The sequence below is a fragment of the Nyctereutes procyonoides genome, unplaced genomic scaffold (genome assembly GCF_905146905.1).
Source record: "Nyctereutes procyonoides isolate TBG_1078 unplaced genomic scaffold, NYPRO_anot_genome, whole genome shotgun sequence".
Lineage (NCBI taxonomy): Eukaryota > Metazoa > Chordata > Mammalia > Carnivora > Canidae > Nyctereutes > Nyctereutes procyonoides.
In genome coordinates, this window is record NW_026575125.1 from 20,275,328 (window position 1) to 20,291,170 (window position 15,843).

Genomic DNA, 15,843 nt, shown 5'->3' on the forward strand with positions numbered 1-15,843 from the left:
CAGAAAGCCCCTATCCCAACGTGCCCAACTCTTTTCCCATCAGCGTGGGTGCGCCTGCGCAGCGAGCTTCCCCGCGGCTCCTTTCCAGCGCCCGGCCGCTTCTTTTTGCTGCTCTCCTCGGCCTCCCCTCCACTCGAGCTTTTCCCTAAGGGGTCATAACAGGGCGCCAAACTGGCGTCCGCGGGAAGGCCGGGGGCGGGGCGCGGCGCGGCGCGGCACGTCAGTGGCCTTCCGGGCGGAAGTCCGCAGCCTCTGGAGCCTCTGATTGGCTTTCAGCCTGGCGCCTGTCTCGGCCCCCGCGCCAGTTTCGGGCTGCTTGGCGCGGAATCGGGAGCCTGCAGGACCATGGCGCCGGTACACGGCGAAGACTGCGACCTGGGGTCGAGCGGTGAGGGATGACCCCGCGTGCGGGGTTCGGGGTTGGGAATACAGGGGCCGTGGCGTGATTGCGGGTGGTGAGGGCTCTGGAGAGGTCTTTTTAATTTGGCGGGGGGCGCTCGTCTGGTTCGCCTGACGGGTCCTTTTGGGCGCGGACCTTGGTAGTCCCGGGCTGGGACTCACTTGTGTCGGGTGGGGCTTCCTCGCAGGGCCGTTTGCTTCTGGCAAACCAGAGCGCATCCCTTGCAGGGCCTGTGTCAGAGCTGCTCTCCGCACCAGTCCGCATTTTCTTTTTATTTCCTTTGGCGAGTGCGTTCCACGTGCTGGGCACCTGCATCAGACTGACCCCGATGGGGCACAGTCTTGGTTCAAAGTATCTAACAGCTCTTAGTTCAAAGTATCTACCTGAGGGCTAGCACGAACGAATGTGAGCTCTTTCTATGAAAACTCCCAGGGAAATGTTTATACACTTTAACTCAGCAGGAAAGAAAGTCTAAGGGCTGTCACCAGAAAATACAAATGTGCCTTGTCTTAGGTAATGGGTTTTTACTTCATGCATTAACAATTCTTTTCTCTAAAATTCTATGGAAAGTTCTTCCAAGTGCTGCATAGAAGTAGTGTTCACAATCTAGTCATCTTTGGTGAAGTCCCCCCCACCCCCGAAAAAAATCGAATCAGCTCAGCAGCATTTGGAATGCCCTGTATATGACTCCGTTTTCAGTAGTAATCTTTTATTTCCAAAAATAGAATACAAAAATGTAAATGGCTTTGATTTCTGATTTTTGGACTATGTTCAAGTAAAGTGTGACTTAACTTCAGTGAATGTCTGGTTTAAATTCAGATGCTTCACTTTCTTAGTTCAGGGTACATCTCCTGTCACCCAGATACATCTCCATTAATGAGAACTTGCCTTCTAATCAGTTTCCTTTGCATTCACCTAGTTGTGAATCACAGATACCAATTTGCTCCAGCCTTTCATTTTTAAGACAATTTGTTTTGGAGAGTCGTCTACCCTGGATTACAAATGGGATGTAGGTTGTGAGTATATGAACAGTCTCTGCAGCCCTCCATCAGTGATTTGCCACTAGGGTTTCTTTCTTCACCATAAAAACTGTACGTCATCTGTGAACATCAAGAAATCACTCTTTGGAAGATGCTGTGTAATCTTGAGTCCCCTCTTAAGTCATGGTGTTGATTAAGTAGTTGCTAGAGACTTGTGACTGGAATTTTTCCTTTAGAGCAGAAAGATTGTTACCTGAAAGACTTTTGCACGCTAGTGTCTGTCTGCTTTGGGGGAGAATGGGGGTACTTCAGATGGTAGTTTTGAACTGAATATTTAAAGTTTTGTAATGGATTTTTTCATGCCTTTTTGTTGTTGTTAACTTATCTACACGAAGCATTGGACACATTCCAAGAAGGAAATTCTAGGTCTTTTTTCCTCTTAAGTATTAGAAGGTGGGGTACCTTGACAATGGCAGTGAAAAGTTGAAAGGTCTGTAACTACCTATTATTACATATAAAAAGGGATCAGGGAGAGTTTAATGATTTTTAAAAAGCAGGTATAGTGGTTTATTCATTTGTTCATTCAGCAAATATTTACTATGTACCTGCTAGGTATAGGCATTAAATGGTAGGTAAGCTGGACATAGTCTTCTTCCTGGAGTTGAGATGGTAAAGAGCTAATTGCATGTGGTGCTATATTGAGGCTTCTCTGAGAAAACCACTTACCTTTATTTTTGCTTTCTAAAGCTAGACCATGGTACTTCTGGGTGTGTTGTGTGCGCGCTATGTGTGTGTGTGTCTGCCCTACGTCTGTACACACATACACAAACATGAAATGAGATCCTGTATTGCTGAGTACAAAATAAGCCAAGGTCCTTCATTTAATCCTTAACAACTTTATGAAGCAGACACGATTATCCCCGTTTCACAGATGAGAATCCTGAGGCTCTGCATTACTGCGAGTCCTTTGGTCTAACCCTCAGGAGCCAACTCTAGCTGATGTAAATAGAAAAAGAGGAATTTAAGTATTTTAGGGATTAGAATGATATTGTGGTGGTCACAGAAACTCCAGGTGGACTTGCGAATCACTTCGGGGGGCTGCTTAGCCAGGAATGGTAATTAAAGTTGTGCCACAGGGGATCCCTGGGTGGCGCAGCGGTTTGGTGCCTGCCTTTGGCCCAGGGCGGGATCCTGGAGACGCGGGATCGAATCCCACGTCGGGCTCCCAGTGCATGGAGCCTGCTTCTCCCTCTGCCTGTGTCTCTGCCTCTCTCTCTCTCTCTGTATGACTATCATAAATAAATAAAAATTAAAACAAAATAAAGTTGTGCCACAGAACTTGTCTAGTGAGGAGGTCATTGTCAGCCATGGCCAAGTACTTGATGTCTTGGGACATTACTGGCTGAGTGACCCCAAGTAATCCTCTTGCAGCTGTTGCTATTTCTAGAATCTTCCATTAGCCCATCCACTTTCCTTCTGACACTAGCTTCTGATTTAAAGTCTGAGCAGGTATTCCTACTTGATAGAGCCTGTTTTATATGTTCATGCCCTCGTTACAAGCGTATGTGGGAAAGAGCATCTGCTTTTTCAACTTCTCTAGTGGGACTTGGGCTCTGCATCCCATCAAGGTTTATAAGGAGGGGATTTCACAGGCAAGTTCAGGTGCCAGGCAGCTTAAAAAACAACATGAAGGCACCTGGTCACTACAGCTCAGAGATGTTAACTGGTGGTCTCATGTCACCCAATAAGTGGTGGAGACGGATTGTGCTGCTTCTTCCTAATCTCCTATTCTCCCACTCTACACTCATGTAAGATTTACCTCCCATACCCACTTCCTCTTGGTTTCTGAATACACCTTGTAGTTTCATCCCTTTGTAATTAGGCTTATGCTTTTTTGTGTGCTTCTGCCCCTTTCCACCCTATATTCTGGTGGCGAAATTCTAATGGTCTTTCTGGATCTGTGTTGGACACCTTCCCTGTGAAGCCTTCTGTGAATTTCTCAAAGTTAGCGTTCTTTGTTGTGTTTCCTCAGTACCTTGTCCTTGCCTCTTCTATGGCACCATGTCTGTATGATGGTGGGAGCCTCAGCTCCTTTTGCTTTATTTGGGAGCCCCCTTGAGGGCAGGCAACTCTTCCTTTCTGTAATTGTAGGAAAGAAACCTGTAGAATGGTACATTGTTGCCTGTGAAGTAAGTCCATTTGAAGAACTATAAATTTTGTCAAGAGAGTCTATTAAGGAGTCAATGGCATCTTTAAGGGAATATACTGAGGCCAGCTTTTCACTGTCAGTAGTCATGTCCAGTAATCCCCTTAACCTTTTCATGTAGACCTGCTTGTGATTTTTTGAAATCATTTGAGTGACACCCAAGATTTTGTGGCTGTCATCTTTAAGTACATGCATTCCTTAATTTTTACTTAATGCCTTTCTGAAAATGGATTTACAAGTCAAATACGAAAGTCAAACAATAGACTGAGATGTTCAAGAGAGATTGTTTCCAGAAAGCTAGGGGGAAAAATGATCTCTATGTTTCACCTGTAAGATTTAGTTATCCACAGTTTATTTTCAGCATTTGGTACATGTTCTTTAAATTGCATCTTCTATTTCAGTCAAACACGTTGTCCATCAGTTGAATGTTGTTATGAGTATTCCAAAGGGGTTGGAGCTTTTAGGATGCATCTTATCAATCCTTCTTTTCTGTGCCTCCTTCTTTTTATGAAGTAATTAGCACCAAATACAATAAAATTCTCAACTTCACAGACTCAGATGGCGATCATGCTAATAAGCCAAAACTCATGGCTGGCAAGCAGCATGGTCTCACTTGACTTGATTATTCATCATCTGGTAAACGACTCTCAATTTTGTGGATGAACTGTTTTCAGTATATATGTGTGGTGGTCAGTTCCTAATGACCAAAAGCATGATTACTTCAAAAGTTGAATGAACACTGAGGCATTCTGGTATTCCAGTAATTTTTGACAAAATACATTTTAATCTTTGTAATTTTGCACTATCACCCTATGTCCTAACCAAGTGAATGAGGCCTGGAAATCAGTGAAGGAATCAAGAATCTCTTCAGAGCCCTGTGTGTTAAATTCTCCCTACAGCCCACTTTATCCCTGCTTTGAAATTCCAAATACTTCATCTGAACCTCTGTTAGGGCATGTATTCTAAAGATTGTTTTTGAGTTAGTTACTACTTATCTCCCATTTTAGATGGTAAGTTCTGTGAGTACAGAATCTTTTTGTCTTTCAGAGAGACTAGTACTTTACAAAGAGCAGGTGCTCCTTTAAAGCCTTTCAAATGTTGATTAATAGAACACAAAATGAATTGTCCTTCTTTTATAACTCTACTTATGGCCTGTCATTTCTAATGGAAAGGTTATGGATTAATGGCTGATCTCCTTTCTCTATTGTCTCTGTAAGATACCAGTTGATTTTGAAATTTTCCTCTTTTTGGAGGAAAAAAGTAACAGTTGCTTCAGTTGTTTTAACTGGGTCTTAGAGAAAATTTCTGGAGTCACAGGAGCTGTGTGAACTTGTCCTTCATGAACCATCTACAGTATGAAAACTAATCATTTCTATAATATTGAAATTGTGATACTATTGACTGGGAACATTCCTGTTCCTGAGAGAAGATGGCTGACAATTTTGTAACATCTCATGTAAACTTGGCTTTTTTTTCAGCTGTGTCAGATTCAGGGAGTTTTGTATCTTCTCGATCCCGGCGAGAAAAAAAATCAAAGAGAGGGCGCCAGGAAGCTCTAGAAAGACTGAAAAGGGCTAAAGCTGGTGAGAAGTATAAATATGAAGTAAGTAACCATTTTTTTCTTCTCCTTTGCTTCATTTAATTCATAGCCTGTAGGTATTTTATGTCCCTTTTGTCACTGATTAGAAATACCAATATATGTTGTACTTGCAATAGTTAATTTCTTACTATTGAAGAAGCGTGGGCATGAAGTACATTTACCATTTTGGCAATTACTTGGCTCTTTAAGTTCCTGTAAGGCACTTTACAGATGCTGTTTTTTTCCTTATTAAGCACACTGCGTGGGCGCCTGCGTGGCTTAGTCTGTTAAGCATCTGCTTTCAGCTCAGGTCATGATCCTAGGACCCTGGGATCGAGCTCCACATCAGGCTCCCTCTCCCTCTGCTTCATCCCTCTGCTCTCACGCTCCCTCTGCTTCATCCCTCTGCTCTCACGCTCTTTCCCTTGCTCACTCAAATAAATAAAATATTAAAAAACACAGCACACTGCAGCTGTGGTAAGTTTCATAGCTTTGTTGGGGGAACTTAGAAATGCTTTTACTTTTAAGATATTGAGCATTCTAGCTAAGCATGACTTCTTGGAGGGAATTGTTTTTCCTAATTTCATCTGTGGCAGGTGAGGACTTGGGTCTTACTTCTGCTGTGTCCTGTGTGTAAGATTGAATGTGATGCCCTTTTGACCATTTTCCTCTAACCACTATTTATGGCCTGTAGCTAAAACAAAAAAATCAAGAGTGGTTACCATCTATACAGCATTGTCTGGCTTCACCTTCAGTGTGTTCCTTGAGTGTCTCAGCTGCCTCAGGGCTAGAAAGTGATTAATTGATACGAGAAAAAAATGATAACAGCAACTGCTGTACTTTTTTATCGAACACTGTTCTAAGTGCTTTTACAAATATGTTTATTTAATCTTTCCAATAATTATGAAAAGTTAGATACTGTGATTAACAGCATTTCATAGGTGAGAATCCTGAGGTCACAGTGACAGAGCCTTGATTTGAGCACAGGCAGTCTGGCTTCAGAATATGCATATTTAACCATGGCCTGTACTGTGTTGTGCAATTAAGAAAGTGGAAGAGGGTTTTTGTCATTTGGCATCATTCGCTCGAGTTAAGTGAGTCAACCAGATCACAAAGGGTTGCTAAAAGGATTATAGTATAGCAGGAATAAAGCATTTTTAATGTAAGTACTCCTATAAAGGAGTTCTGTGGGGGCATTTCAGATGTTGACACAATGTGACTGATTTCCCTTTAATCACTCATGTTAATTGCATGGCTCTAAGAGTTCATGCTGAGCAGTAGCACAGTTTTTTGACATAGAGTCAAAATGACTTTTTACTCAAAATGATTTTCTAAGGTAGTTTTCTGGTATCTTTTTGATAGTATAGAAGTGAGTTACTTAAATAAGAGACAAAGTATGCCTAATGGACTTCAACCAACAGAAATATAATCCTGCAAGTTCACTTCCTCTGCCAAAAGAAAATTGGTCAGTATAGTAATATTAATTGGGCTCATTTGTGTTTGGGTTGTCAAAAAATTAATTTGGTAGGGCAGGTAGTTTCTATTATCAAATGGTGAAAGGCCGAATCAACATTTGCCAGTGATCGCTATAGAACAGATTAATCAGCAGGTGAAAACTAAGCCTGATCCTGTAATTGTTATAAGTCTTGTAGCTGTGGCAGGAGTCCAGTCAGCTCTGCCCATTGGGTTCTCAAAGCTCTGTGTCCAAGCAATTTTTCCTAGAGTCTTAGCTCTTCAGCTGGAGTTATTTCCTTCATCCCTTACCCACTTGAACTCTGGACAGAAGGGGGGAATTTTTAATCGGGTATCTAGGAGTTCTAAGCAGCCCACCAAATTCTCTGTTGGCAAGTTGATGGCCTATTACTATGGCAGCTGAGGTGGTGTGCCTCTGTCCTGCTTGTTGCTTAAACTGTGAAGTGGTCTGCTCTATTCATGCCAGTAGTTAATGGCCCTCTGGAAGTTTAGGTAGCTCAGGTTATTAGAGGACTTGCCCTTCACATAGCTCAGCATTTCAGTCTCTGCAGTCTCAAGACCTGAGAATGATAAGAGATCAGTGGTAATACAAATAGGGATCACTCAAAAATTATTTCCTGTGTACCTATAGAATATAGAGTGCGCTTGTTTTGCTGATTTGGGGGAGGGGGATAGGTGGGGCAGAGTTTCCTTTTAAACTCTATTTGGTTGATTGAATTGTTATTAAAATTGCCAGTGTGCAGGGCAACATCAGCTAGTGGAGAGGGGGTTAGCATGCCTTGTGGGTTTGCTAAGTATTGGAGAAACCAGTCTAGAAGTTAAAAGTGAATAATCCCCAAAGCAGCTAACAAAGAATTGGCTATAATTCAGTTTGTTTTTTATGAAGTAGATGAGTAATTGATGGTGTGACAAGTATATTATGCTAATGGAATCATTTAATATCTTGTGTTAACACCCACTTAAAAGGAATACTAAGTTAATTGATGTCTATTTAAGGAAAAACCCGGTAGTGGTGTTGAATGTCAGAACTCATGATACGGTTGCAGCTACTCCTTCAGGCTGCCATTCCCATTTCAATTTGACAATTTTTCATCAGAATTGTTTAACACTTTCACTCCATTTGAAGCTTTCTCAAACTTATATGATTGCAGGTTGAGGACTTCACAAGTGTTTATGAAGAAGTTGATGAAGAACAGTATTCGAAGCTGGTTCAGGCCCGCCAGGATGATGACTGGATCGTGGATGATGGTATGTGGGAAGAAATTCCCTTCTAAGTATTATGTTAGTTTTTGTCGAGTCTCATGTGGTGGAGTTGCTGCTTTGCATGAGCAGATGTACGACACTGTTAAAATTATATTGGTTCAGATTTTTCTCAAATACATTATTTGAGAATGTGGAGGGAATACAATAGAAATTTTATTCTGGGGTATTTTGGAGAATCCAGACACATACCTCAGGATATAGTGTAAATCCTCCAGGAAACGACTCTGTAGTAATTTGGAGGAACCACATACCTGAGGGGTATCCTCAGGTGATGTGGGGTTGAGAAAACTGTCTATTGAACAGAGTGGCTGTGACAATTACACGAAGCTATATGTGTGAAGAGTAACTTGGACAGTCGAAAGCACAGAGCAGAGGCTGGTCCTGATGTTTTTACAATCCATGTAGAAAGCTCACTGGTTCCTGCTTGTCAGGTGTAACTTCTTGGGCATGCTCCTGCAGACCACAGGTAGTGGTATAGATTGCACCTGTAACCATAATTGTGTTTCTATTTCTGTAGTTGGACTCAGCTCTATTGCCAGTTTTCCTTCATAGACTGAAGTGCTTTTCTAGGCCTATGTGATCTCTATTCTTTTGCTTTTTATTCTTTGGGTAGAATAAAACTACTGTTATGCATCCCGTTGCAGCAGACTTTGATTCTGTGGGCCAAATCATTTCCCTAGCTCACCTAGATGGGCATAGCATATATCCTTTGGTTTTGACACAGCAGACCTGCTGTGTAGATGCTTATGTTTCATCTGATACCCGTCTTAACAGGATTCTGCTACATTTAAAAATGGCACAGCCAGGAGAACATCTGAGTAGGTATAAGAGGTGTTTTTGTTGTTGTGGCTAAAATATACTGGCCACTTTTAGAAACTTGGTCCCATTTTAAATTTTGTTCCGCGGGCACTTGGTGGGATGAGCACCGGATGTTATGCTATATGTTGGCAAATTGAACTCCAATAAAAAAAATTAAAAAAAAAATTTGTTCCTGCAGATGGCATTGGCTATGTGGAAGATGGCCGAGAGATTTTTGATGATGACCTTGAAGACGATGCCCTTGATTCTCGTGAGAAAGGTACCCATATTTTGTTTGCAAAAATGCAATTTTGAGATTTACAGAATCACAATTTGAGATGACTTAGTAAATTTGAGATGACTTAGTACTTTGGCCCAGTTTCCTTTAAAGGAAAAGGACTTAACCATAATTGTTTTTAGGTGTAGAATATGTCCTAATACTGAGAAAAGCATAGTTACATAGAAAATTAAATGTAAAAAGCAAAAACAATACCACAAAATGAGGTTTAATGTCTCTATCATCCAAAGAGTTTGCTCTTTTATTTATTTTTGGATTTTAGTTCTGTGGTCATTTTAGACTTGCTGATTTTGAGAGCTGCAGCAATAAGTGATGTCTTTTAATTCCTACTGAATTGATGTACTTAAAATTTTAGCTCTTTGATAGTAGTAAGTACAATAATAAGGTTTAGTAATCAACTTGCTTTGTCTAATCAAAATTTAAAATGATATAAATGAATGGGTTAGATTTTCTTAGCTACATAATCATTGGCAAAACATTTTTTTTTTAGTAAACAAGCCTGATTTAGTTTCTGTAAAATGTGAAGGGGAAATTATCTTTAGTATTTGTTTTTTTGATTTACTTCATTATTATCACCAAGTGTAGATCGTGGGTCAGCAAACTCTGGCCCACTCACCGCCAGTTTATTTTAAACAGCTTTATTGAGCTGTAATTCACATTCCATACAATGCACCTATTTAAAGTGTACATTTCGATGGTGTTTGCTGTAGTCACAGAGTTGGGTGGCCATCACCACAATCAGTCTCACATTTTCATTACCCTAGAAGGAAAGCATGTCAGTTACTGTGTAGCTCCCTGCTCAGAATGGTTTTTTCATTTTTAAAAAGAGAAAAATGCAAAGAAGAACATGCAACAGCACCAGACAGATGTGTGTGGCCACGAAGCCTAAAATCTGTGGTATCTTGCCCTCTTCAGAAAGTCTGGACCCTAAATTGTGGATTTTCAATGTTTTCTACATTTGTTTACTTTCTTTCTCTTCCCCCCTTCCCAACTGTATACACACAGACTTTATTTTAGGTCAACTTATTGAAAGTAAGTTGAAAACACCATGACACTTCCCCTCTGTATGCTTTATCAGTGACCTCCTAAGAACAAGGATGCTTGTCTTCTTAGCCACAGTCCCATTCTCATAATGTCATCTAATATCTTGGTTCATGCTAAGATTTCCCATTAGCCCAAAATGATCGCTGTTTTTTCAGACGCAGAGTCCACTTTAGTTTTTATGTCTCTTGAGTCTTATTTAGTGTAGAATAGCACCATCCCTCTCCTCGTCCCCCTCGGGCTGTGTGTGGTCTTTCATGACCTTGACCTCTTTATTTTTATTTATTTATTTTTTAAATTTTTTTTTTTATTTATTCATGAGAGACAGAGAGAGACAGAGACACAGGCAGAGGGAGAAGCAGGCTCCATGCAGGGAGCCTGACGTGGGACTCAGTCCCCGGTCTCCAGGATCAGGCCCTGGACTGAAGGCGCCGCTAAACCGCTGAGCCACCTGGGATGCCTGACCTTGACCTCTTTAAAGGGACCAGGTTGATGGTGTTGAATGTCCTACAGTCTGGGATTTGCCAGATTACTTTTTGGTGTGTAGAATCCGGTTAAAGATCCTGACAAAAATATGATATAGATGAAGTTGTGTCCTTCCCACTGATCATTTCAGGGGCATATAAGGTCACTTTGTCTCATTTTTGGTGATGCTAAGTTTGATCTCTTGGTTAAAATGATGTTTGTCAGATCACTTACAAAGCTACGTTTCCACCTTTGTATTAATGTAAATATGGGTGATAATTTGAGACTGTGTATCTTTTTCTTACCAGCTATCACCCAATGCTTTCAGCACCTATTGATGATTTTTTTCTCTCCTTTTAAAAATGATCACTTTAAACTCCTGGACTGAAAATTACTGTTACAGTTCATTATCCATTGTTACTATTTGTCTTTTTGAGGTTCAGAGTATCCCACATTGACAGTGGGAGCCTCTGGAGCTGCCTCCTGTGTCCTTTTGACAGGACCCCATCAGTCTTTGAGCATTTCCTTGCTTCCTGGGCCAAAAAAGTATTTCAGGTTCCCCTTGTAGTCCTGTTCCAGACCTGGAATCAACCATTTCCCCCAAGAGTCCCGGCTCCTTTACTGAGAAATGGTATTCAGATGTGGGAGATGGATGGTACTCATTGCTATTGGGGTGTAAGTTTCTACACACTTTTGGTGATCAGAATTCAGAGATTTTATGTAAATGTCATGGTTTCATACTTATATTTTGATTCAAATATAGCACCACAGGTTTCTTCATTTTACCCAATTCTATATTTGTATCTGCCTTCAACCCTAGTGAAAAAACCCTTGTCCTCTAAAATAGACACAAAATAATTTTAGAAGTTTTAGAACTACTAAACCAACATGTCTACTGACAACCTTTCTAAATGAACTTTATAATTTCTTTGCAGTTTTTTTCCCATGTATCTTGGTAAAGGTGTATAGTTAGAGAATTGTGTTTGGGAGGTGTGTGAAGTAATTTTTTTGGTATGCTGTGCTATTTTATCGGTTTACTCCATAGGTTCGTTTGTATTTGTTTTCAAATTATGGTTTTAAAAAATCCTTCCGTTTTAATTTTATTTTCTGAATATTGTAGAACATTTTTATGATTTCAGAATCAAAATGATAGAGATTCAGGTAAATCTTATTCTCATCCCTGTGCTTTCTACTTTGTTTCTACCCATTTCCATAGGTAACCATTTTTAATAGTTTCTGATTATACTCGTGTTTTTCCTTTTACAAAAAAAAAGGATGTGTGTATTTTTTATATGTGAGATGTTATTCATTCATTAGTTCAGTTAGAATATGGGGATTATCTTTTTTGTTTCCGCCAACCTGTGTTAATGTAAGAACTCTATACAGTGGTACTGTTTGGTTGCAATGTGGCTGATTGCATATTCCTAGTTTGTGTGTGTCCATGAAGAAGAAAATGAAAGGAGCTTGTGTTTTTTTTATCTCCCCGAACTGAGGAGGCCTTTATTTGAGTTCTGGTTATTTTGTTCATTACCTGTATCATTTTGAATGATATACTATCACTTACCTGGACATTACTTTTGTTGGCTATAAGTTAGGTTGCACTGGACCAGAAGGGTCTTGAGAAAAGGACCCATGTGCTAGTCATCTCAGTGCCAATCACAGTAGCAAGTACAGAGAAAATATGTAGCATTTGTTGACTATATGAGCCATCTTTGTATTTCCACTGTCATCTTGTTATCTCTTCTCAGTTATACATCAGTGAAGAGAATGACTTGGCATTCTGGAGGAGAGCCAGTCTTAGAAGTCTTTTTCCATGCTTTGCCACCATTCACCCACAAATTCCCACTGTTTCAGTGACCCTCAGGGGAGCCCAAAAAGGTCTCAAGATTCTAGGAAGGGAACTGGAATTTTGCAAGCAACTTTAAAGACTTAGAAGAAATTGTGCAGTTTTGCATAGATGTGAAAGGACAACTCTTTATGGTGTGGCTCCAATCCCTGACACGTTTTTAAATAGAGATAATATTAACTAAGTCCTAATGAAAAATTAGTAGGAAATTGAATAAAACAAACAGAAGCACTAAAATTGTAGAAGACTCTACATCAGATGTTGACTCCTATTTTCTATGTTTCTTTTTGTCCTTCTCTCTAGATACTACTAACCTACAATGGTGAGATTAAAGCCTGCTTATGAAACCTTCCTGGCTATTTCAAACTTTATTGACCTTCTCTTTTGATACCCTGTATTAGGATGTGTATTTTGTATTCTAAACATTTTGGCCATTAATTATATTGTTTTCAAACTGCCAGATGATCTCAATAAAAAATTATTTCCTGTCCTATATTTTTCACAAATGTCCTACAATTTTTTTTCATTTTTAGGCACATGGAAAAAGGTGCCCTTTTTATTGTGGCTAAATACACATACCGTTTATCATCAGTGACATTTAATATATTAGCAGTGTTGGTAGCCATAACCATTATCTAATTTCAGAACATTTTTATCACCCTGAGTGGATATCCATTAGGCAGTCACTCCCCAGTCTTCCTTCCCCTATCCCCTGACAACTACTAGTCTTTCCGTCTCTATGGATTTGCCTATTTTGAATATTTCAGGTAAATGGAATGATAAAATATGTGACCATTTGTGTCTAGCTCCTTTTGTTTAGCATGATGTTTTCAAGGTTTCCCATGTGTTGTAGCATGTATTAGTACTTCATTCCTTTTTGTGGCTGAATAATATTCTGTTGCATGGATAGACCACATACTGTTTATCCATTTATTTGATGATGGAATTTGGGATGTTTCCACCTTCTGGTTTTTGTGAATAGTGCTGCTATAAACATTTGCTTGCAAGTTTTGTTTGAACACCTCTGTTTTCAGTTCTTTTGAGTACCTACCCACGAATGTAATTATGTGTATATTTTTTTTTACTTTTTTCCTCACACAAAAGATATTTTTCTATAGAAGCTTTTGTACTTTGTGTTTTTTCTAATTAACAAGATATCCTGAAAATGATTCCATTTTATCACCTAAAGATCTTTTTTCTTTTTTACTTGTTTCTAATATAGTTGCATAGTATTTTACTGTATAAATGTATGATAATGGTGTATTCAAATGGTTTTCACTGAGTTGTCAAGTAGATTTTCAGTAATTTGCTTTTACAAATAATTCTGCATTTAATAACTTAGTGCATATGGTGCTTTCCTCAGAAAATTCCTAGGAGGAGGATTGTTGGCTCAGAGAGTAAAATGTACATGAAGTTTTATGAGATATTACTATAGTTTTTGTCCCATCTTACACTCCCATGATCAATTTGAGTTCGCATGTCCTAATAATTTATACTCCTATGGCCTTACCAGCAGAGTGCCTTGTGAAGTTCTTGGATTTTTGCCACTCTGATATGTGAAAAATGACATCTCAGTGTGGTTTTCATTGGCATTTCTTTTACACATGAAGTTGAGCATCTTTTCATAAAACTTAATAGGTGCTTGTATATTTTTTATGTGAACTGTATGTATGTTTTTATTGTGCACATTCCTTTTGGGTTTTGGGGCTTTTTAAATACCAGCGCCTTTTTTTTTTTTTTAATCAGAGAGATCGGTCCTTTATCTGCAAAATACTGTAAAAATTTTCTCATGTTTTGTATTTAAGTTGTTTCTGTTTTAATTGAATATATCAGTTTTGTTTTCTTGCAGATGCATTTTGAATCAGTTAGAAAGACTTTTCCCCGTACCCGGTTGCAAAGGAACTTGCCTTTTTTTTTTTTAAGAGATGGAAGCAGGGAAAGAGAGCAAGAGGGAGAGAGGCGGGGGGGCGGGGAGAGAGAGAGAGAGAGAGAATCTTAAGCTTAAGTTCCATGCCTAGTACAGAACTTGACATGGGGCTTGATCTCAAAACCCTGAGATAATGATCTGAGCCAAAACCAAGAGTGAGAGGCTTAACTGACTGAGCCACCCAGATGCCCCAGAACTTGCCCTTTTATTAAAGTCTTCCATATTTTCATTTAAAAATTTTTGATCGGTGATTTATTTGGTGTTTATACTGACTGACTTCTTGACAGATAGGTAGCCAACACCCCTTATTAAAAAGTTCATCTTCGGGGTGCCTGTGTGGCTCAGTCAGGTGTCTGCCTTTGGCTCAGGTCCTGGTCCTGGGGTCCTGGGATTGAGCCCTGGGTCGGCCTTCTTGCTCAGCAGGGAGTCTCCTCCCTCTCCCACCCCCACTCATGTTCTCTCTCATTGTCTCTCTTTCTCTCAAATGAAATCTTTAAAAAAAGTAGTAGACATTTGTCATTGTTTTAAAAAAGTCCATCTTCTACCCAGTGATATGAGATGCCATGCCACCCTTATTATGTGCTAAATTCTGTAAGAAATAAATAAATAAATAAATAAATAAATTCTGTAAGTAATTCGGTCTTTTCTGGATTCAGTTCTCTTTTGTCTGGTTTGAGTAGTATTAGCCACTACCACACTATATAAACTATTTATTCAAGATCTTTTTGAGGTAGAGATTTCTTTGGAATGAATCAGAGAGAGTAAAACTGACAGTATTAGAAGAGTTTGTAGGTGATTTACACATGGCCATGAGAAAAAACATGGCACAAGATGTTCTTTACTGAGCAGATGTCTGTGCCATTTAGTGTTGTTACAACATACTGTGTATGTGGTTGCTGGTCCCAGAAGATGGAAATTAGGATGTTATACTACCATGACTGATAAGCCTATTTCTTCATAGTTTTCCTGCCAGATTCAGGATAGCACTAAAAAGTTGATCTCCTGAAGGCTGCTAGACTAATCCCTTGGTTCCAGATGAGCTTGATCATTTTATTTCTGTTAAAAAACAAGTCCCACCTTTTAGAAAGTTTTATTCTCACTAATAATAGCCATTAAACAGTCCTACTTAATAACTTATTCTGATACTTAACTAGTATTTCATCATTTTAAAAAAGATTTTATTTATTTATTCATGAGAGACACAGAGGGAGAGGCAGAGACATAGGCAGAGGGAGAGGCAGGCTCCCCACAGGGAGCGTGATGCAGGACTTGATCCCAGGACCCTGGGATCACAACTTGAGCCAAAGGCAGACACTCAACCACTGAGACACCCAGGTGCCCCATTTCATCATTTTTAAAAGATTTTATTTTGGGGGCACCTGGGTGGCTCAGTCAGTTGAGCATCTGCCTTCGGCTCAGGTCATGATCCCAGGGTCCTGGAATCGAGCCCTGCATCAGGCTACCTGCTCAGAGCCTGCTTCTCTCCCTCTCCCTCTGCCTACCACTCTGCCTGCTTGTGCGTTCTCTCTTTCTCTCTCTCTGCCAAATCAATAAATAAAAATCTTTT

The 15,843-nt window shown here is 39.8% G+C and overlaps 1 protein-coding gene across 1 annotated transcript in view; it reads left to right on the top strand.

The window, feature by feature from the left end:
- Positions 1-292: 292 nt before the first annotated feature.
- The window catches only part of POLA1 (DNA polymerase alpha 1, catalytic subunit), a 314,044-nt gene continuing 298,493 nt past the window's right edge, over positions 293-15,843 (top strand). The window contains exons 1-4 of the mRNA XM_055337985.1: positions 293-388; positions 5,065-5,189; positions 7,790-7,886; positions 8,899-8,979. Coding sequence (XP_055193960.1) covers positions 346-388; positions 5,065-5,189; positions 7,790-7,886; positions 8,899-8,979 — 346 coding nt within the window. The 5' untranslated portion in view covers positions 293-345. The remainder of the gene's footprint in view (positions 389-5,064; positions 5,190-7,789; positions 7,887-8,898; positions 8,980-15,843) is intronic.